Source organism: Scyliorhinus canicula, chromosome 23, assembly GCF_902713615.1.
Source record: "Scyliorhinus canicula chromosome 23, sScyCan1.1, whole genome shotgun sequence".
NCBI classification, from domain to species: Eukaryota; Metazoa; Chordata; class Chondrichthyes; order Carcharhiniformes; family Scyliorhinidae; genus Scyliorhinus; species Scyliorhinus canicula.
In genome coordinates this window covers 22,060,162-22,082,311 of record NC_052168.1, presented here as the reverse complement: position 1 = coordinate 22,082,311, position 22,150 = coordinate 22,060,162, and the positions used below count along the sequence as shown (strand labels likewise).

At 48.1% G+C, this 22,150-nt stretch overlaps 1 protein-coding gene across 1 annotated transcript in view; it reads right to left on the bottom strand.

Annotated features, from left to right (window-relative positions):
- Window positions 1–3,860: 3,860 nt before the first annotated feature.
- LOC119956268 (myocardin-related transcription factor A-like) overlaps window positions 3,861–22,150 on the bottom strand; it is a 174,533-nt gene continuing 156,243 nt past the window's right edge. The window contains exons 11-15 of the mRNA XM_038783333.1: window positions 19,930–21,021; window positions 16,076–16,171; window positions 15,497–15,661; window positions 8,204–8,261; window positions 3,861–6,624 (exon numbers count right to left, since the gene is read on the bottom strand). Coding sequence (XP_038639261.1) covers window positions 6,107–6,624; window positions 8,204–8,261; window positions 15,497–15,661; window positions 16,076–16,171; window positions 19,930–21,021 — 1,929 coding nt within the window. The 3' untranslated portion in view covers window positions 3,861–6,106. The remainder of the gene's footprint in view (window positions 6,625–8,203; window positions 8,262–15,496; window positions 15,662–16,075; window positions 16,172–19,929; window positions 21,022–22,150) is intronic.

Below are 22,150 nucleotides of genomic sequence, written 5' to 3'. Positions count from 1 at the left end.
AGGTTATGTGGATTGGCCATGATCAATGCGCGTGGGTACAGGGATAGGGCAAGGGCGGGGGTTGGGGGGGGGGGGGGGGGTGTAGGGTGCTCTTTCAAAGGGTTGGTGCAGGCTCGATGGGCTGAATGGTCTCCTTCTGCACTGTAGTGGTTCCATGGATTCTCCTATGAATTCTGAAGCTTTCGACTGGATTCAAAGCCACCCTTCGAGGGAGTCCCACCCCTTAGAAACTGCCAACCCCTGCCATCTCTGGGACCTTTCCACAGAAGCACAGAAAGAGGCCATTCAGCCCATCATGGCTCTTTGAAAGAGCGGTTGTGTTTTGCCTCACGCTCCTGTTTTCGGTCTTCAACCCTCTACACACCTCAAGTACCTGTCCAACTTCCGTTTAATGCTATTCACTGGGATCAGCTACCACCACCGTTTCAGGTTCAATCTGTCCACAAATCAAAACACACAGGCCTAAACGTACAAAATTAAGACACAGGTGACAGGGATTAAGCAGCTGTACCAAAGCAGTTGTCATAACCCTCCTTAAAGCCTTGAAATGGCCTGATTACCGAATAGTTAATATAGAATCCATGTTCTTTCATAGAATTTACAGTGCAGGAGGCCATTCGGCCCATCAAGTTGCTCCGGCCCTTGTAAAAAGCACCCTACCCAAGCCCACACCTCCACCCTATCCCCGTTACCCAGCAACCCCACCCAACCTTTTTGGACACTAAGGGCACATTGTTGAACCGTAGCACCCGAAGGAAACCCACGCAGACACGGGGAGTGTGTGCAGATCCGCACAGACAGTGACCCAAGGCCGGGATCAAACCTGGGACCTCAGCGTCGTGAGGCAACAGGGCTAAACCACTGTGCCACCGTGCTGCCCAAGTCTACAGAATTCTGAGGGACATGGACAGAGAGGATAGTCAGAAGCATTTTCCCAGGGTGGAAGAGTCAATTACTGGGGGGGGGGGCATAGGTTTAAGGTGCGAGGGGCAAAGTTTTAGACGAGATGTGTGAGGGTAGTGGGTGCCTGGAAGTGGAAGCAGGTATGATAGTGACGATTAAGGGGCGTCTTTATAAATACACAAATAGGATGGAAATAGAGGGATATGGACCCCGGAAGTGTAGAATGTTTAGACGGGCAGTATGATCGGCGCAGGCTTGGAGGGCCGAAGGGCCTGTTCCTATGCTGTACTGTTTATTGTTCTATGGAAGAATGTCTCGCTTGGGTGAGAGGAAGTCGGGTAGCAGGGAGATTGTGTAGAGCATAAATGGGGACTAGTTGGGCTGAGTGGGTTGTTTCTGTGCTGTACGTTCTTTTTATAATGTGTGTAACAGAAGCTCTAACATATTTCCCCCCCATTAGGAACCGACAGTAGATAAGGCCTTGCCAGTTCCACTCACATCCTGAGAAAAAAAATGATTAAAAATCAAAAGCGCCAAGTCCAAAAAGGCCACTTGAGTGGGTAGCTGGGAGCGGTGAAACCATAACTCAGAGTCCAGGGGGATTGGGATAAAACCCGAGAGAAAGAAAGAGGAACGGCTGCAGTGAAACTCATCAACAAACCTGTCTAAATCAGAGGAACGGTAGGAAGAATGTTAAATACGTCAGGCTGGGTCTGCAGAATTACAGGCAAGACGCACAAAGGTCAACCTTCATGGGATCAGCAGTTGGAGATGAGAACATTACTGTTAAAATAGTAAAATATCCCAAGGTACGTCACAGAGACAATGACCAAACCAAGACACTGAGCAATATACAGAGCCAGAGGGGTAGGTTTTAAAGAGCGTCCTAAAGGAGGGAGAGAGAGAGGGAATTTCAAAATCTCATGCCAAGGATCTAAAGACACATCCGTCAATGGTGCCATGATGAGAATCAGGAAGTGCAAGAGTGTATACCAACCGTCCCATTGCAACACTCAACTGCACTTTCCATTCAAATACACGACACTGTAAGAAACAAACGTCAGGCAGGAGTTGGGGAATGCAAATCTGACCATTCTTTTGGGGTTGGAGTGGGAAAGGGGATGTGAGATGGAGAGAAGATATCAGGAGGGAGGAGGAGGAGGAGAGAGTGCCCAACTTGGTGTACCTCAATCTTGCATTCTGCATGTAGTGTCTGTGTTGAGCTCTGGGGCAGGTCATCAAAGAGGAAGGAGCTGATGATATTCCCTTTGGCGAACCCGCTTGCCCTCTGCTGCGTGTTCAGACCCAAAACCAACCGAGCAAAGGCCTTCATTACACATCGGATTTACAGAAACAATCACACTCATTGGGGCAGAGTTTCACTCCTGTCCGTGTTGCAGTTAAATTCTGGTCCCCAAAGCCAAGGGTTCACGACTACAATATCAGGGACAGCCTTCCTACCGGTTTGAGACGACTGGGCTTGGATTGTCTCAGATTGCAGCTAAAACCCAGTCCCCTACCGGGGAAATCTTTACAAAACCCACGTCAGAAACACAGCTGGAGCGCATGCCAGTGGAGCCACCAAATATTGCACATTTTCTGCATCTACAATCCCCAAACATTCACAACACTGACAACTTTCAGCCCTGCTACAGACTTGCTATAATATTGGTTGGTGCCACGAAAAGCCGCTGGTTATGTTTGGACAACTGAACCAACACAAAAGGACCAAATATGCTGCAACAATTGTGTGATACAACTTCCTCCCCATTAATATCGAGTGTAGAACGCGCAAGATTTAGAAAAACAAACAACCTGTATTAACAGGATTGCTGCAATCATTGATTTGGCTCAGACAGTAAAATTCAATGGATGGTCAGCGGGCTTCTGCTGTCATGAGCGTCACACGATCTCGTACTGAGCGGAAACCACTTTGACCATTCGCGGAACGTATCTGGGGGGGGGGGGGTGGGAAATTCAGGTCGCAGCAAGATGTTCGAAACCCACCTTTTCTTTCAAATTGCTCAGAAATGCTGCGTGCAGAGGTCTTGCTGCCAGAGAACAACTGAACGGTATTTATTACCGAGAAGATTATTTACACCGATGATTGAAAATGAGAGTGGAAAGTATTGCAGTGAAAATGACTCAAAATATCCAAGTATTAAAAATAATTTGCTTTGTACTGATCAACCAAGAACAGGATTACTCGGGCAAAGGGATTGAAGCTGGCCAGGCGCCTTAGCAGAACCTAATTAATTCTAATAGTGCACATGGGAATTTGTGAAAGAGGAATATGCAGTGCATTAAAAATAAACTCAGAGCTTTTGTTGAAGGGACGCAGAGGAATCCACTGCACTAAACAGACTCGAAATACACCAAACCCAACACATAGATGTTAAACACAGCTGGGATTGGGAACTAACAACAACCATCTTCTTTCTGCTTCAATAGGCACTCTGGCAATATTTGCAATAAGGTGGTCTTCTGTATCTGGATTAATAGGTTGAATTGCCACCACACGATGACCTGAACCCCCCCCCCCCCCATTCAAAATAAGTTTCACCTGGTTTTCCTCTGCCACCCGTCACATTTTGGACAAAATTCCACTTGGTTCCGTGAAGCACTCGGCTACCCGAATGATCCGGCTGTCCTTCCTTGCAATCCTGACCACGATGAAAATTCATGGAAAGCAAAGGAATCAAGCCATGCTAGCTCAGCGGGCTAGACAGCTGGTTCGTGACGCAGAACAAAGCCAGCAGCGCGGGTTCAATTCCCATACCAGCTTACCCAAACAGGCGCCGGAACGTGGAGACCCGGGGCTTTTTACAGTAACTTCATACTTGTGACAATAAAAGGTTATTATTATTATTGTCGGACCTCCCAACGTCAATGAGAAGCCGGTGGGGTTAAGGGAGAGAAACAAAGTTCTTCTGACCAAAGCAGCTACACCCAATCTCTTTTTTGGACGCGATATAATGGCCATAGTAACTCCAACTTTGGCTACTGTAAAGGTCATCTTGGCCACGGGTTTGCAATAGTGATTCTGATCATGAGGCCTGCAAGTGTGCAAAAGTGACATTCGGCGAGTGTTTCAACTATGAAAGTCACACCATTGGCGCAACATCGAGGGCCGAAGGGCCCGTACTGCGCTGTAATGTTCTATTGTCTCGGCCTACTAATCCCCGATTGGGCTAACTAAACTTTTAAAACCAGGAATTCAGGGCAATTGTCATTGCTGTGCAACCTAATTTCATCCCTCCACCATCATCTGCAATTCTCCAAAGCCTTTTGCCCCTCAAGTCTCCTTTAGTTTGACAAAGAGTGGAAACGTTAACTCCCTTCTCTCTCCACAGACACTGTCAGACCCACTAAGATTGTCCAGAATTTTCTGTATTTGTTCCAGATTCCAGCATCCGCAGTAATTTCAAATTTAACTCCTTTAGCTTAATGTCCAATCCATATCCAGGAGACATGCACGCACTCGACTCCAGCTCCAAAACTAATGTCATTCCATTCTCAGCCAGGAAGATCAAATGGCCCGAGACGAAATGCATTAGCTTGGTCGCAGACGGAAGCAATGTTCAAACTCCTCACATAAGGAGGAGACATTTTTCACAAGCTCTGGTACTAGCAACCTCAAAGGAAATGTCTTTGACTGCTACTCTACAAGGCTGGACAAGCTGTCATTTGATGCCCGTTTTCAAGACTTTAAGTTAAATGTGGGCCGCAGACACCCGTGTTATTATCAGTGAAATCCATTTAACACAGCTGAAGTCAACCATGTGGCCTATACACAGAGATGATTAAACTGCACATTGTACAGTGTGCAATTGCTTTACATTCTAGATGATTGCAACTTAACAGTTTCAATAGAAATCCTTGCAAAAGCTGTCAAGAAAGATTTGGGAAACTTCTCTTGCCATAGAATTTAAAATGCCTTTCAGTCTCACTACCAGACTGGCAAGAGCTGTTGACTGCCTGCCCTGCCCGACATCTAACCCAGGACTGGTGAAGCTCCCTCTCACTTTGAAGATCACGGTGGACAGTGAAGACACAGCTTGAGCGAACGAGGCAACAAAATCAGGGCATGGCCCACCCCTCCCCAAAACCAAAGGGCCCAGAGACATGCACCTGGCTGACTGAGACCTCAGTTGGCAGGTGAAAGCTATTTATCTGTCATGCACAGTCTGTACTGAATGGCGCTCAGGAGCGTCACCCTGCCCTGGAACTTCGATCCAACTATCAACACTGTAAAAACCAGCAGCGTATTAGCTCTGCTGTTTTCCTGGCATAACTCTGGGACCTGTCTGGATTCAGCCCACGGTAGGCTAGTTTCCATGTCCAAGAACAGGACAAAACTTGATTTTTGTTTGCAGCCCCAGGCCGTGCGCACTTTTGGACTCGGCAAATTAGAAATTACTCGAGCCAAGTGCCAGCTCCCCTCGGGGTGCCCACGAGAGCACCCTCGCCGAATCCAATAACACAGCTCAAAATTCAACTCGAGAATGGATGGCACATTAAGATTCAGCGAGGGTTGCCCCAGGGCTAAACACTACCTCTCCTCAGGCTAAAACAAACAATGCCAGGCTCTCTCTCTCTCTCTCGGGCACAAGCCAAAACGCTGCAATTACATCCTGAGCTACTCAAACAGACAACAGCATTCAGACTTGGCCTGAACACGTTGGTGGGGGCAGTTAATTCTGATCCCTGCTCAGTTAGTGTGCCTTTGGGTTTTTGATTTGAAAGTTGTTTTTTTAAAACTTGCCCCAATCAGTGCAAAAACACAACCTTGGCAATGTAGAAACCGAATGATGCATAGACACGGAGCGTGTGATCCTGTTGCATTGGACCAGGTCCAGAAGCCTCGTGAAGGTGCAAGGGTCCAAGCTGCCAGGTCAATCTTTGAGAAGGTCCATCTTCTAGTTGGGAACCTGGTCCAGTTGTAGATCCCCCGCAGCAATGGTGGTTGGGCTCAGATTTCAGCCCAAAGTTCCAGCCCATTCCTGCCTGCGAATTTTAAACAGAGATCCTCTGATGCTTCACGAAGGGATCTGCATTCCCAGCGTGTGTGTCGTTCCTGGTCAAGTGACAGCAAAGAGAAAATGCCGAAGGGCCCCGATTTAATTCAGGTTCGGCGCACGAAAGATCCACAGCGACCAGGAGGCTTTGCGAAGGATCGCCCTCAGTGTTTTAGCTGTTGATGTTAATCCCAGTGTAACTGCAAATCGTGACTGTCTAGAAAGTCAGTGGAGAAGACACTAGACGTTACAGAGCTCAAAGGAGCAAGGCCCACAGAAGAGGTGCCCATTGTAAGGTCCAGCCACTCCATGTTGTCCAAGTTAGTGTCGGCAAGGTCCAGGGTTAGGCTGCTGCTGTCTGCAGTGAAGTGCATGTCAGTCGTGTCCATGGGTGAGTGCGGGTGCTCCAGGATACTGGAACTGCTCAGCATTTGGTTGTGTAAGTCGTCAATGAGGGAGAGGGGCTCGGTCCCATCGTGATCCACCGATAATAGTGGAACGCCTGTGGTGCTTACGAGGAAGTCCTCCAGTCGGCTCTCTCGGTCGCTGGACTGACTGTCGCTGATGGGCTCCATCAACAACTGCGGGGATGGCAGCGGGGTTTTGCCAGCTGCTGGCGGGGACAGGGCGAGGGTGGGCGAAATGTTGCCTGGAGACGGGGTGCTTAAAGACGTGGAAACATCCTTGACGTTGGGTGAAATTTCTGTCAATGAAGAAGAAAATAAATCAGTGCTTTGTTCACATCTTATTCCCACTACCCCAGCTTCAGGTCCTCAACACTGCAATTTGGGTGGTACAGTCTCCACCTCCCGATGTATCTCAGGGTTCCCCGACTACTCGGGACGGGTAGAAGTTCAGGTAGTTGCGGCAGAATTGACCTCAGCCATCTTGTGTTTCAGAGAGACACAAATCTAAAACTATTCTCCTGGTCATTAAGCACTGACACCTGCTGGAAAGTAACAATACAGACAGCAAGCCAGAAAGGATTGGGGTTGGCCATGAACCTCCCTCCACAATGGAGCAGCGTGATGGCGCTCACTACCTGGCTTCATACTAGAGAAATAGCTGTAGGCGTCCAATTAACTGTACATTTGGATACATCTTTGGACTGTGGGAGGAAACAGGAGCACCCGGAGGAAACCCACGCAGGCACGGGGGGAACGTGCAGACTCCGCACAGACAGTGGCCTGAGGTCAGAATCGAACCCTGGCCCCTGCCGGGAGATTGGATCAGGCCAAACCCTCCCTAGCAGCACTGAGGATGACCAGATGGACTGCAGCGGCTCAGGGTGACAGCTCACCGCCACCTTCTCAGGGACAATATCTGTGCCAAATGCGGGCAAGTGGGACTAGCTTAGTGATCGCAACTGGACAAGCTGGGCCGAAGGGCCTGTTTCCCATGCTGTAAACATCTACAACTCTATCTATGACAATCAGGGATGGATCACAAACATTGGCCTGGCCAGTCACATCCCCATCAAAGAATTTTTAAAACAATCAACTTCTCCTGGATAACTGGTTCACTTTTGGCCGGAGAAATATGGAAGCCAATTCATTCTGGAAAGGCAACAAACTAAACTGGGCAGAGGAGCAGCAAGGATCTGGGAAATACGGATACATAAACTGCTAAAACTAGCAACACAAGTTGGTGAGGCCAGAATAGAACAGTAGGGTTTCTCCTGAAGGATCGAATGTAAAAGTAGGGAATTGATGATAATTTAAACAGAACTTTGGAAAGTTTAGGTGTCTGGGAGTTTTGAAAGGATGGTCCGCAACACAGTTGCCCGATTGGCGGAAAGTTATTTCAGCAACCGGAGATACTTGATACCTTTGGGTTGGGCGGAGTGTAAACTGCAACAATTTGCATTTATATAGCTCTGTTAATATATTAAAACACCGCAAGATGTGACACAGTAAGGTATCGGATAAAATTTGACACTGCGCCTGGTCAGGTGATACGAGCGGAGATGATCCAAACTGTGGTCAAAGAGTTATGGAGCATCTTATAAAGATGAGTGGTAGAGAGGTGGAAAGACTTAGGGAGGAAACTCCAGAATTTAGGAGAATGGATGCTAAACTATTCTGGTGTTTCAGCCCAGTACAACTAGTGGGATTAGGGAGAGAGTGTGACTTTACTGCTACTACATGCATCCCACCCCTGTCTCGACCACCACCAGCCAGAGGTTTCATGATGCACATGAGATCACAAGGACAAAATTCTTCAACAGCCTGGGATGAAAGGCTTTTACAGAACAAAAATATATGTTGTCACCATTAGCTTACCTCCACTTTCAATAAGGATGTCAAACAAATCGTCCATCTGCTGACTCCTGGAGCTTTCCTGAGGAGAATAAAACATCAGAATCGTCACTGGGTGCAAGCTGAGAGTGGAAAGAGGAGTGGACGGCCTATCCAAAGGAGTTAAATGTTAAGATTCTCCCCCCCACAGCAGCCACTCGTGTGCCTTTAGGTCAGTTCTCAGACTGAATCCCTGCTGACGGCAGCCATTAGCCTGAATCACAGTGATGGGATCAGGAGGTCTACAAGAATGGTGCCAGGATGAGAAAAGTGTGGCTACGAGGAGTGATTGGACAGGTTGGGGTTATTTTCCTTGGAACAAAGAAGGCTGAGGGGTGACTAATTGAGGTGAACAAAATTATGAGGGGAAGAGACAGAGTGGACAGGATAAAATTGTTTCTCTTGGTGGAGAATTCTAGAGCCAGGGGGCATAGATTCAAGATAAGAGACAGAAGGTGTAAAGAACATAGAACATAGAACAGTACAGCACAGAACAGGCCCTTCGGCCCTTGATGTTGTGCCGAGCCATGATCACCCTACTCAAACCCACGTATCCACCCTATACCCGTAACCCAACAACCCCCCCCCCCCTAACCTTACTGTTTAGGACACTACGGGCAATTTAGCATGGCCAATCCACCTAACCCGCACATCTTTGGACTGTGGGAGGAAACCGGAGCACCCGGAGGAAACCCACGCAGACACGGGGAGGACGTGTAGACTCCGCACAGACAGTGACCCAGCCGGGAATCGAACCTGGGACCCTGGAGCTGTGAAGCATTTATGCTAACCACCATGCTACCGTGCTGCCCGTAAAGGGGACATGAGGAAGAACTTTTTTACGCAGAGGGTAGTGGGAGTCTGGAATTCGCTGCCCGAGTTGGTGGGGGAGGCAGAGACCCTAAACTCTTTTAAAAAGTACCTGGATCTGCGCCTTAAGTGCTGTCAGCTACAGGGCTGTGGACTGGGTGCAGGGAGGTGGGATTAGAAAGGACACCTGGGTGTCCTTCGGCTGGCATGGACAAGATGGGCTGAATGGCCTCCTGATGTGCTGTAACATTTCTATGGTGAACTACCCGCCAGTCCTCAGGCACTACACCATGTTTCGAATAAAGTTCAAATATGTAAAAGTGCCTCTCTTGTCTCTTCCCCGAAAACTTTTTAGAATTCAGGGTGGAACTCATCTGAGGCAGGGATTTTATTCAAAGTTAATATCTAATTCTCTCTTCCAACTCTTTGAGCATTGAACCTCAGAGTTCCTCCGTCTTCCCAACTGTATTTTTCATTCTCTCCTGATATCATATTTTCCTCAATTATTCTCAGTCTTGCTCGTGTGTACAATACATACCCCTTTCGCACCGTCAAATCTTCCTCTGTCTTTATTGGTGAATATTTTGTTCTTGCTTTATTATTGAGTATTATAGTAGTTGAATTAAGCTTTTATTTAGCAGAGAAGTACTAGAAATTATTTAACATAAATTTGTAAACGTTAATTAAATAAGTAGAGGTGGCTGGACAGGTGATATGTTGTAGCTGTATGATGTGGGTGCTGGCTGATCCCATTGTGAACGGCAGTGACCACATCTGCAGCAAGTGTTGGTTGCTGGAAGAACTTCGGATCAGAATTGATGATCTGGAGTCTGAGCTTCAAACTCTGCGGCACATCCGGGAGGGGGGAAGAGTTACCTGGACGTTTTGCTTCAGGAGGCAGTCACACCCGGTATATTAAGTAATTCAAATTCAGTAAGTGTTCAGGAAAAACAGGGTGTGATTGTAAGTGAGGCAGGTAGGGGGATTCGGAGTTCAGGAGTCTCAGTCCTTGACCTTGTCCAACAGGTATGAGATTCTTGCTCCCTGTGCGGATGAGAAGAAGGGCTGTGGACAGGATGGCACCATGGTGCAAAAGGCCATTCAAGAGGGGGGAGCAAAAAGACAAGTAGTTGTTATAATTAGTCTATAATTAGAGGGACAGATAGTATCCTTTGCAAGCCGGATAGGGAGTCCCGCATGGTGTGTTGCTTGCCCGGTGCCAGGGTGCAGGACATCTCCGACCGGCTTGAAAGGATACTGGAGCGGGAGGGGGAGGATCCAGTTGTTGTGGTCCACGTTGGGACTAACAACATAGGCTAGGGTGGAGGACCTATTTGGGGATTATCAAGCACTAGGAAGGAAATTGAAGAACAGGTCCTCGAGGGTCATAATCTCCGGATTACTGCCCGAGCCACGTGCTAATTGGCATAGGGAGAAGAAAGTTAGGGAAGTAAACACATGGCTAAGGGATTGGTGTGGGAAAGCGGGATTCCATTTCATGGGGCATTGGCACCAGTTTTGGAACCGGGGGGGATCTGTACCGTTGGGACGGTCTCCACCTGAACCGATCTGGAACCAGAGTTCGAGCGAAAAGGATAAATAGGGTGGGCAGTAGGACTTTAAACTTCTGAGTCGTGGGGAAGAGAAAGGGAAAGGGACAGGGAGTAGGGAGTTAAATGGAAGGATAAGCAGGAGGTTATCATGTGTGCAGGTGGGTTTAAGTTCAAGGCAGACTAGGAATGAAGTAAAAAGGAAGGATAACTTAGGATGATGTCCAATTTCTCTAATAATGATAAGAAAGTCAGCATTAAGGCACTTTACCTGAATGCTCATAGCATTCGTAACAAAGTTGATGAATTAACGGCACAAATCATCGTGAATGAATATGACTTGATAGCCATTACGGAGACATGGTTGCAGGATGGTCACGACTGGGAGTTAAATATCCAGGGGTACCAGACGTTTCGGAAGGATAGACAGGTATGTAAGGGAGGTGGAGTAGCACTAATAATCAAGGACGACATCAGGGTGGCATTGAGGGATGATATAGGTTCTATGGAGAATGAGGTTGAATACATTTGGGTAGAAATTAGAAATTCTAAGAAGAAAAAGACTCTGATAGGCGTAGTTTATAGGCCACCAAATAATAGCATCACACTAGGACTGCTCGGTCAGGGTAGCCTTGAAGAGGAGTTTGTTGAATGTATCCGGGATAGTTTTCTGAAACAAAATGTAATGGAACCGACGAGAGAGCAAGCTATCCTAGATCTGGTCCTGTGTAATGAGGCAGGAATAATTAATGACCTCATCGTTAGGGATCCTCTTGGGAGCAGTGATCACAGCATGGTTGAATTTAGTATACAGATGGAGAGTGTGATGATAGAATCCAATACCAGGGTCCTATGCTTGAACAAAGGGGACTACGATAGAATGAGGAAGGACCTCGCTAAAGTAGACTGGAAACAAATATTTTATGGTAGGACAGTTGAGGAGCAGTGGAGTACTTTCAAAGAAATCTTTCATAGTGCTCAACAAAAGTATATTCCAGTGAGAAGGAAGAATTGTAAGAAAAGAGGTAATCTACCATGGGTATCTAAGGAGATACATGAGGCTGTCAAATTGAAAGAGAAGGCTTACAAAGTGGCCAAGATCAGCGGGAAACTAGAAGATTGGGAAAACTTTAAAGGTCAGCAGAAAGCCACGAAAAGAGCCATAAAGAAAAGTAAGATAGAACACGAAAAAAAACTGGCACAGAATATAAGGACAGATAGCAAAAGTTTTTATAATTATACAAAACTAAAAAGAGTGGCTAAAGTAAACATTGGTCCGTTAGAGGATGAAATGAAAATCGCTTATTGTCACGAGTAGGCTTCAAATGAAGTTACTGTGAAAAGCCCCTAGTCGCCACATTCCGGCGCCTGTTCGGGGAGGCTGTTACGGGAATCGAACCGTGCTGCTGGCCTGCTTGGTCTGCTTTCAAAGCCAGCGATTTAACTGTGTGCTAAGGATGAGAGTGGTCATTTAGTTATGGGATATGATGAAATGGCGGAGGCATTGAACAAATATTTTGTATCGGTCTTCACAGTGGAGGACACTAATAACATGCCAGCAATTGACCGAGAGAAGAAGGTAGGTGAGGACCTGGAAACCATTACTATCACGAAAGAGCAAGTGTTGGGCAAGCTAATGGAGCTCAGGATAGATAAGTCTCCTGGTCCTGATGGAATGCATCCCAGGGTACTGAAAGAGGTGGCTGGAGTAATAGCAGATGCACTGGCGGTAATTTTTCAAAATTCGCTGAACACTGGGGCAGTCCCAGAGGATTGGAAAACAGCAAATGTGACGCCACTGTTTAAAAAGGGAAGTAGACAAAAGATGGGGAATTATAGACTGGTTAGCTTAACCTCTGTCGTGGGGAAGATGCTTGAGTCTATTATCAAGAAAGAGATAGGAGGGCACCTCGATAGAAATTGTCCCATTGAACGGACGCAGCATGGATTCATGGAGGGCAGGTCATGCTTGACGAATCTCTTGGAATTCTATGAAGACATTTCGAGCGAGGTAGACAAAGGGGACCCAGTGGATGTGGTGTACCTAGATTTCCAAAAGGCCTTTGACAAGGTACCGCACAAGAGGCTGCTGCATAAGATAAGGATGCATGGTATTAAGGGTAGAGTACTAGCATGGATAGAGGATTGGTTGTCTAACAGGAAACAAAGAGTGGGAATAAATGAGTGCTATTCTGGCTGGCAATCAGTGACGAGTGGTGTGCCTCAGGGATCGGTGTTGGGACCACAATTATTTACAATTTATATAGACGATTTGGAGTTGGGAACTACGTGTAAGGTATCCAAGTTTGCAGATGACATGAAGGTGTGTGGCAGAGCAAAGTGTACTGAGGACTGTAAAACCTTACAGAGGAACATTGACACATTGAGTGAGTGGGCAAAGGTCTGGCAGATGGAGTATAATGTCAATAAGTGTGAAGTCATGCATTTTGGTAGGAGTAACAATAGAACGGATTATTACTTAAATGGTAAAAAGCTGCAGCATGCTGCTATGCAGAGGGACCTGGGTGTACTTGTGCATGAGTCACAGAAGGTTGGTCTGCAGGTGCAACAAGTAATTAGGACGGCAAATGGAATTTTGTCCTTCGTTGCGAAGGGGATTGAGTTTAAAAGTAGAGAGGTAATGTTGCAGTTGTACAAGGTGCTGGTGAGGCCACACCTGGAGTACTGTGTGCAGTTTTGGTCTCCACACTTGAGAAAGGATGTGCTAGCACTGGAGGGGGTGCAGAGAAGGTTCACTAGGCTGATTCCGGAGTTGAGGGGGTTATCGTATGAGGAGAGGCTGAGTAGATTGGGATTATATTCACTGGAATTCAGAAGGTTGAGGGGGGATCTAATAGAAACATATAAAATTTTGAAGGGAATGGATAAGATAGAAGTAGAAAGGATGTTTCCACTGGTAGGTGAAAGTAGGACAAGAGGGCATAGCCTCAAGATTAGGGGGAGCAGATTTAGGACTGAATCAAGGAGGAACTTCTTCACTCAGAGGGTGGTTAAAGTATGGAATTCCCTACCAAAAGGGGTAGCAGACGCTACTTCATTGAATATATTTAAAGATAGGGTAGATGTTTTTTTGAAAAATAAAGGAATTGTGGGATATGGTGAGAATGCGGGTAAGTGGCTCTGAGACCACGAATAGATCAGCCATGATCTTATAGACTGGCGGAGCAGGCTCGAAGGGCCGGACGGTCTACTTCTGCTCCTAGTTCTTATGTTCTTTATAGCAGAATATATTTTAGTTCAATTGTAAATTGTCCATTGCTGTTCTACATCACCGTCAATGAAAATGGCCCATTTATGCCGACTTTGCTTCCTGTTAGCTAGCCAATCCGCTATCCATGCTAATATGTTCCCCCTACAATGCTCATTAACTCTCCCATTGACCTGGTCTGTTTCTCAATCCCTCCAAGGAATCAAAGCCCCTCATCCTTGGTCCCCGTCCAGATTAGCTGTGATGGGGGGCAGTTGTTTGAAGTGACAGATGAACAATGGGTTAAGAGGTGGGGTTCTGCGACTGGATCTACCCACCCCACCATTTGTAAATCACAAGGTGCTCCCAATGTTGAGCGATGCTCTGCAGCTAATGCTGGGAAGTGCAAGGACACCGTGATGATCTGGTCCAAAGATGTGCAGGTTGGGCGGATTGGCCATGCTACATTACCCCTTAATGTCCAAACATGTGCAGGTTGGGGATGGGGCGAGGGAGTGCGCCTGGGTAGGGTGCTCTTTCAGAGGGTCAGTGCCGACTTGATAGGCTAGGTGCCCCCCTTCTGCACTGTAGTGATTCGAGGATTCTATGAACTGTGGTTTCACCATGGCAAAAATAGGCGGGGTAAGGGAGCAGGGGTCGCAAATATGGCTGGAAGTATTTCCAGATGTTTCATCACATAACCTCCCACTTCAAACTGCCCCCCCCCCCCCCACACAGTCCAATTGGCCCATCCTTCAGGCACACAGCCAATGGGAAAGAGGGAAGAAACTCTCGGATTTTACAGAAAAGAGCAATGATGTCGAAGCTTTTCTTCCCACACTCAACAGGACACACACAAGAATACCAAATTTCAAACAACGCAACAGGAGGACAGGGTGCTGATTGGTTGGCTAGTCAACTCTGATTGGCCGACTGTTGCCATGGAGAAAACACAGGAATTAATGGCTCCCCAAGCTGCTGGGGAATTCAAAAGAGAGAGAGAGACTCTGCCATCCCATTCAATTCAGATGGCAGCACGGTAGCATTGTGGATAGCACAATCGCTTCACAGCTCCAGGGTCCCAGGTTCAATTTCAGCTTGGGTCACTGTCTGTGTGGAGTCTGCACATCCTCCCCATGTGTGCGTGGGTTTCCTCCGGGTGCTCCGGTTTCCTCCCACAGTCCAAAGACGTGCAGGTTAGGTGGATTGGCCAAGATAAATTGCCCTTAGTGTTGGGTGGGGTTACTGGGTTATGGGGATAGGGTGGAGGTGTTAACCTTAGGTAGGGTGCTCTTTCCAGGAGCCGGTGCAGACTCGATGGGCCGAATGGCCTCCTTCTGCACTGTAAATTCTATGAATTCATTTGAAAGTGAAACAGCTTTAGTTCCTCCGTTAATATTTTTTTGCACAAATAAAAATGTTTGAAAATAATTTTTACAAAAGCCCTTATGATTTCTCTCCCACAGCCATGTCCCAGGGATTAATTGCCATCTCCTGGAGGCTGCACACTAACCCTGGGATGGGCAGTCGGTGTTTTAGAATGAGGATGATGCCGCATCTTCCGAGACAATTAAAGTGGGGGGGGGGGGGGGGGGGGGGGGGGGGGGGGGTGGAAAGTGCCATCTCCTGCTCTTGTCAAAACAAAATGATCTGTGGGCGTCTGTTTCAAGTCACAGTCTATGAACCATCTGAGGCGATGCACAAACTAACCTTGTGTGTGGAGCTGGGCCCATTATTCACAGCATTCACCCTGGCTTTTAGTGAGCTCTCAGTTACGTTATTTGCGAAGCATGGTTCCAGGGCTGGGGGTGAAAAGGAGTAAGAGAGCACGGCACCGGATGTCCCAGTGATCAGTTGCAGTCCCAACTTCGGATCCTACAGTTCAAACAAACAGATACAGCTCCTTGAAACTGTTACTCAGCCACAAAGACGCAAACCCTGCCTCGCCGTGACGTACCTTTAATAAACGCAGCTCCCCCAAGATTTACACCGTACAAATATCCAAACACTGTGTAATAATGAGAAGGCAGTCCATTGGGCCTATGCATGAATTACTTGTTTTATTTGTATTGTCGTTACAATCTGGCACTTCTTCTGTGATGTTTCCCCAATAAACCAACTAGCTATCTACATATCCATTCCCATTTGCCCCACTCTGGAGAAATTAACATTTTTTATTTCAGCTCAGTCCACCAGAAGGGAGGGGGGGGGGGGGGGGGGGGGAAGAGAGAGAGAGAGAGAGAGAGAGAGAGAGAGGATGATTCAGCTCCACAAACACAAAGGGTCTACCTTTTTTACTGCCAGGTTCATCACTTCTTCCTGTGGCTGCTGGGTGTTTGCCGCTGGCTGCTGTGTCTCTTCCTGGGATGGAGGGGACGGCATTGTCTGAAAAGAGAAAGGTGTTGGGGGGGGGGGGGGGGGGGGAATAAAAATATGAGACAACTAGGTTAGTGCCACAATGTGCCAATCCAGCCTTGTTTTTCTGTGGCGTTCCAGAACTCCAAACGTGGGAAACTCGATCCTCTGCCACGTGAGCCATCAGTTTGCCCGGTCTTTAACACTCCCAGCCTCCAATCTGACATCAGTTAGGCTGGCGTCTCAGTGTAGTACTGAGGGGATGTTACCTTAGAGGTGGCAGCATCTCAAGGCTGCTCGAAACAGGCTTTGTCCATTTGTCATGGCACGAGTGTGAAGCACCCATTTGAACACTGTATCTGGAATAGTTCCTACAGAGTGGAGGGTAGTGAATATAACCCCGCTATTCAGTGAGGGAGGTAGAGAGAAAACTGGGACCAGTGGGCCTAATGTTGGTAGCAGGGAAGTTGCTGGAAGTCCATTATGAAGGATTTCATAGCACAGCAATTGGAAAGCAGTGCTATAATCAGACAAAGTCAGCATGGATTTACGAAAGGAAAATAACGCTCGACAAATCTACTAGAATTCTCTGAAGATATAACGAGTAGAGTTAACCAGGGAAAACCAGTGGATGTGGTTTATTTAGACTTTCAGAAGGCTATAGACAAGGTCTCAGAGAACCGATTAATATGTAAAGTTAAAGCACGTGGGATTGCGGGTAGTGTCTTGAGATGGATAAAAAGCTGGTTAGCAAACAGGAAGCAAAAAGTTGGAATAAATGGGTCTTTTCTGATTGGCAGGCAGTGACTAGTGGGGTACCACAGGGATCCGTGCTCGGACCCCAACTGTTCACATTACATATTATTGATTTGGGACGAGGGAACTCAATGTGTGATCTCCAAATCTGCAGCGTTACCAAGTTGGGTGGGAGGGTGAGCTGTGAGGAGGATGCAGAGATGCTTCAGTGGGATTTGGACAGGCTGAGTGAGTGGACACATGCATGGCAGATGCAGTACAATGTGGATAAATGTGAGGTTATCCACTTTGGAGAAAAAATGGGAAGGCAGATTATTATTTGAATGGGTGTAAATTGAGAGGTGGATGCTCAGCGAGACCTTGGTGTCCTTGTGCATCAGTCGCTGAAAGTAAGCGCGCAGGTACAGCAGGCAGTAAAGAAGGCCAATGGTATGTGGGCCTTCATAGCGAGAGGATTTGAGTATAGGAATAGAGATGTTTACTGCAATTGTTTTGGGAATTGGTGAGGACACACCTGGAGTGCTGTGTGCAGTTTTGGTGTCCTTATCTGAGGAAGGATGTTCTTGCTCTGGAGGGAGTGTAGCGAAGGTTTACCCAGCTGATTCCTGGGATGGTGGGACTGTCATATGAGGAGAGACCAAGTCGGATAGGATTATATTCATTGGAGTTTAGAAGACTGAGAGGGGATCTCATAGAAATTACAAAATTCTAACAGGATTAGACAGGGTAGATTCAGAAAGAATGTTCCCGATGGTGGGGGGTCCAGAACTAGGGGGTCATAGTTTGAGGATAAGGAGTAAACCTTTTAGGACTGAGGTGAGAAGAATTTTCTTCACCCAGAGAGTGTGGAGAATCTGTGGAATTCACCACCACAGAAAGTAGTTGAGGCCAAAACGTTGTAATTTTAAGAAGGAATTAGGGGATCGGGGGATATGGGGGGAAGGCAGGATCAGGGTACTGAACCTGATAATCAGCCATGATCATAATGAATGATGGAGCAGGCTCAAAGGGCCGAATGGCTGCTCTATTTTTACGTTGCTATGCCACCAGACGTGTTGCAGTTTAACACATCTCGAAACGTGACCGAAATAAACTTCGGAATCAGTGCCTCAAAGTCGTACAAATCAAACTGAGCTTTTGAAACAAAATCAATCGCCGTTTTCATGAACAATCTATTCAACAAAACAATTCTTGCCGTGTCATTGGCTCTGAATTAAAAACAAACTGACTTCAGAGGGGGCAGGGCCTGCTTTTCATGTGGCAGCAGCTCCCTCTGCTGACATTGAGCTTTACTGCTGTAACAGAAACAAACAGGCACAAACCCATCAGCTCAAATGGCCTTTTAAAAAAATTTAGAGTACCCAATTATTATTTTTCCAATTAAGGGGCAATTTAGGGTGGCCAATCCACCCACCCTGCACATCTTTGGGTTGTGGGGTTGAGACCCACGCAAACACGGGGAGAATGTGCAAACTCCACACGGACAGTGAAACGGGGCTGGGTTTGAACCCTGGTCCTCAGCACCGTGAGGCAGCAGTGCTAACCACTGCGTCACCGTGCCGCCATCACTCAAACGGTCTGTGCCCATGTTCATGCTCCAAGCAAGCCTCTGACAATGCTGCTTCATCTCACCCCATTATAAGACCATAAGACATGGAAGAATAATTAGGCCACTCGGCCCATTGAACCTGCTCCGCCATTCAATCATGGCTGATATTTTCTTATCCTTATTCTCCTGCCTTCTCCCCAAAACCCCTGATCCCCATATTAATCAAGAATCAGGTTCGATTCCCGGCTTGGGTCACTGTGTGCGGAGTCTGCACATTCTCCCCGTGTCTGCGTGGGTTTCCTCCGGGTGCTCCGGTTTCCTCCCACATATCCCAAAAGACGTGTTGTTAGGTGAATTGGACATTCTGAATTGTCCCTTTGTGTACCCGAACAGGCACCGGAGTGTGGCGACTAGTAACTTCATTGCAGTGTTAATGTAAGCCAACTGGTGACAATAAAGATTATTATTATGACAACCCCTCCTCATTCCCAGCATTTTCTGTTTTTCTTTCTTCTCTCACTCCTGCTAATGACCTGACCCACCATACAGTAGTGCCAAATTCCCAGCACTATCTTATTCATCCCATCGCACAAAACTAACTTTAAGAAAGGCAACCTGAAGTCAGCACAAAGGCTACAGGAAAATAAGCAACAGGAGCAAGATTAGGCCCAGCTCATCACCAACTCAAATCGGCTTCTTTGACCGACCACCATATTTCTTGATTCCGTTAATGTCCAAACAATCTATCAATCTCCGACTCAAACTTACTCGACAATTGGGCCTGCACAGCCCTCTCGGATAGGAATTCCGAAGATTCACACCCTCTAGTCAAAGGAATCTCTCATCTCAATGCAAAAAGTGGGTCATCCCCTTATCATGAGACTATCTTTCCAGAATCTCCAAGGGGAAAATCCGCCTGGTAACAGCTCCCTCGTCAAACCCTCCCAACACCTGCCTCAAAATGCCGATATGGTGAGATGAAGAATGACAGGAGGCTAGTCTGGACCTGTTGGGCGGTATGTTATTATGTTTGTGTGATGTGCGTTCTATTTAATCTTGGGAATGTTGCAGCAGAGTAGACAGAATGTGGGCAGCCCGGTAGCATTGTGGATAGCACAATTGCTTCACAGCTCCAGCATCCCAGGTTCGATTCCGGCTTGGGTCACTGTCTGTGTGGAGTCTGCACATCCTCCCCGTGTGTGCGTGGGTTTCCTCCGGGTGCTCCGGTTTCCTCCCACAGTCCAAAGATGTGCAGGTTAGGTGGATTGGCCATGATAAATTGCCCTTAGTGTCCAGAATTGCCCTTAGTGTTGGGTGGGGTTACTGGGTTATGGGGATAGGGTGGAGATGTGGGTTTGGGTAGGGTGCTCTTTCCAAGAGCCGGTGCAGACTCGATGGGCCAAAGGGCCTCCTTCTGCACTGTAAATTCTATGATTCAGAGCCCCCACCTCCCCCTTGAAACCCAAACAGCTCCGTGGAGTACCTGTATTGCCGGTTGACTCTTGGCAGTGCTCGCGGTGGGGGGCACATGGTGCACTTTGTTGTTTTGTGGAGTCACTGTGAGGAGGATGTGAGGCCCCACTCCGTTAGCCAACAGGCCGGATGTTTGGTTCTGCAGGTTTGACTGCGCTAGGCTCCGCAGGACAGCTGACGTTGGTGTGGGCATCTCACAGGTGCCTGCGCTTGTCTCCTGCTTCACCACCAAGGCCTTCATTGGCGTCAAGTTCGACCCGGGGGCATCGGCAGGACTTGTGTTTCTCCTGGGAGGCTTGGCGTGGTTGAGGAGCGGGATGGATTTATTGGGAGTGGAGGGTGTGGACAGCTCAGAAAACAGGCAGCTGGAAGGCGGGCTCTCCTGCTTGACGGTGGTGGGGATGGTTTTCCGACTGCTCAGTACGACGGAGGGCACGCTGGTGGCGGGCTGCTGGAGTTGGGTTCTCTTTTCCAGATCCAACTGCAGCCGGAGAGCTTCCACTAGCTTCTGCTTCTGCCTCAGCATCCTGGTCAGCTCCTCGATTTGCTTGTCCTTCTCCTGCAACATCAGGTCCTTGGTTGCGGCTTGCGCGTCCCTGTGTGACTCTCGGTCACATCTCCGGATGCCACTGGGCACCAGCGTGGCGATGCCCGCCAGGCCATTAACAAAGGCAGGTTCTTCTTTGACAACGACCCGCAGAGGCGAAGACTGGAGGGACTCGGTGGCCGCCTCTGGGGTCGCGCTCTCTTCCATGCTGTGCACCGAGCGGTCAGAGGGGGCAGGTGACACTGGAGGGGTGGAGCTGGCACTGCTCAGCCTCACCGCGGACCCTCCCATCACCGTGGTGACCATCACATCGCCAGGAGTGATGTTGGCGATGATGGCCGGAGTGCTGGTCAAGCGGGCAGACGGGAAGGCGACCATCATTTCAGCGGGTTTTGAGGTGGCCGCGCCAGTCTTGCTGGCAGTGGTCGCTGTGATGGATGGAGTTCCGCTGCCTTTATTCTGCTCCTGATAGTTCTTCAGCCGTTCAATCAGATCAGTTTTAGTTCCCGATACAGGCAAGGCTCGCAGCTTCAGCTCCTGCTTCAGTTCAGCCACCTACAGACAGAAAGGAAAATGTCAACCACAGAATCAGAATCACAGAATAATAGCACAAAGAGGCCCTTCGGCCCATCACGTCTGTACCGGTACAGGAAAACCACCTGACCTGCCGACCTAATCCCATTTGCCAGCACTTGGCCCACAGCCTCGTTGTGACGTGCCAACTGCTCATCCGGGTACTTTTTAAAGGATGTAAGACAACCCGCCTCTACCTCCCTCCCAGGCAGCGCATTCCAGACCGTCACCACCCCACTCACCAGAATAGACACCGCTCAGTGCAGAGCCTGCTGCACAGGCCATTCGGCCCACCATGCCTGCACCAGCTCTCAAAAAGCGCTATCCAATTTCTACACAATCCTGCAATTTTTTCCCTCTCACCATTTGTCCAATTTACTTTTCAATATTATTGTTGAATCTACTTTCATGGTGTACAGTTCTGTAGTCGCTGTTGGCCCACAGATACTGTCCAGGAAGATTTCAGCTAGTACAGCAACATGGGCACACCTGTACCCTCCTGCCCCACCCACCTGGTACCTCATGGTCACCATCCAGTGACCCTGTTGGACAATATGTTCAAAGGGTGGCCAGAAGGTCTCCTTCTGTAACTTAGGAGCATGCAGGTGCCGAAAAGCGTCATAGATATGAGTTAGAGAGATGTGGTCACACCCAAGGTGCAGGCAGAGAAATGGGTGACCACCAGAAGGGGCAGGCAGTCAGTGCAGGAATCCCCTGTGGTTGTCCCCCTCTCGAACAGGTATACCCCTTTGGATACTGTCGGGGGGAATAGCCTATCAGGGGAAAACAGCAGCAGCCAGAGCAGTGGCAGCACGGCTGGCTCTGATGTTCAGAAGGGAGGGTTAAAGCGCAGAAGAGCAATAGTCATAGGGGACTCTATAATAAAGGGCACAGATAGGCGCTTGTGTGGACGTGAAAGAGACTCCAGGATGGTATGTTGCCTCCCTGGTGCCAGGGTCCAGGATGTCTCTGAACGGGTAGTGGGCATCCTGAAGGGGGAGGGCAAACAGGCAGAGGTTGCTGTACATATTGGTACTAACGACATAGGCAGGAAGGGGCATGATGTCCTGCAGCAGGAGTTCAAGGAGCTAGGCATAAAGTTAAAAGACAG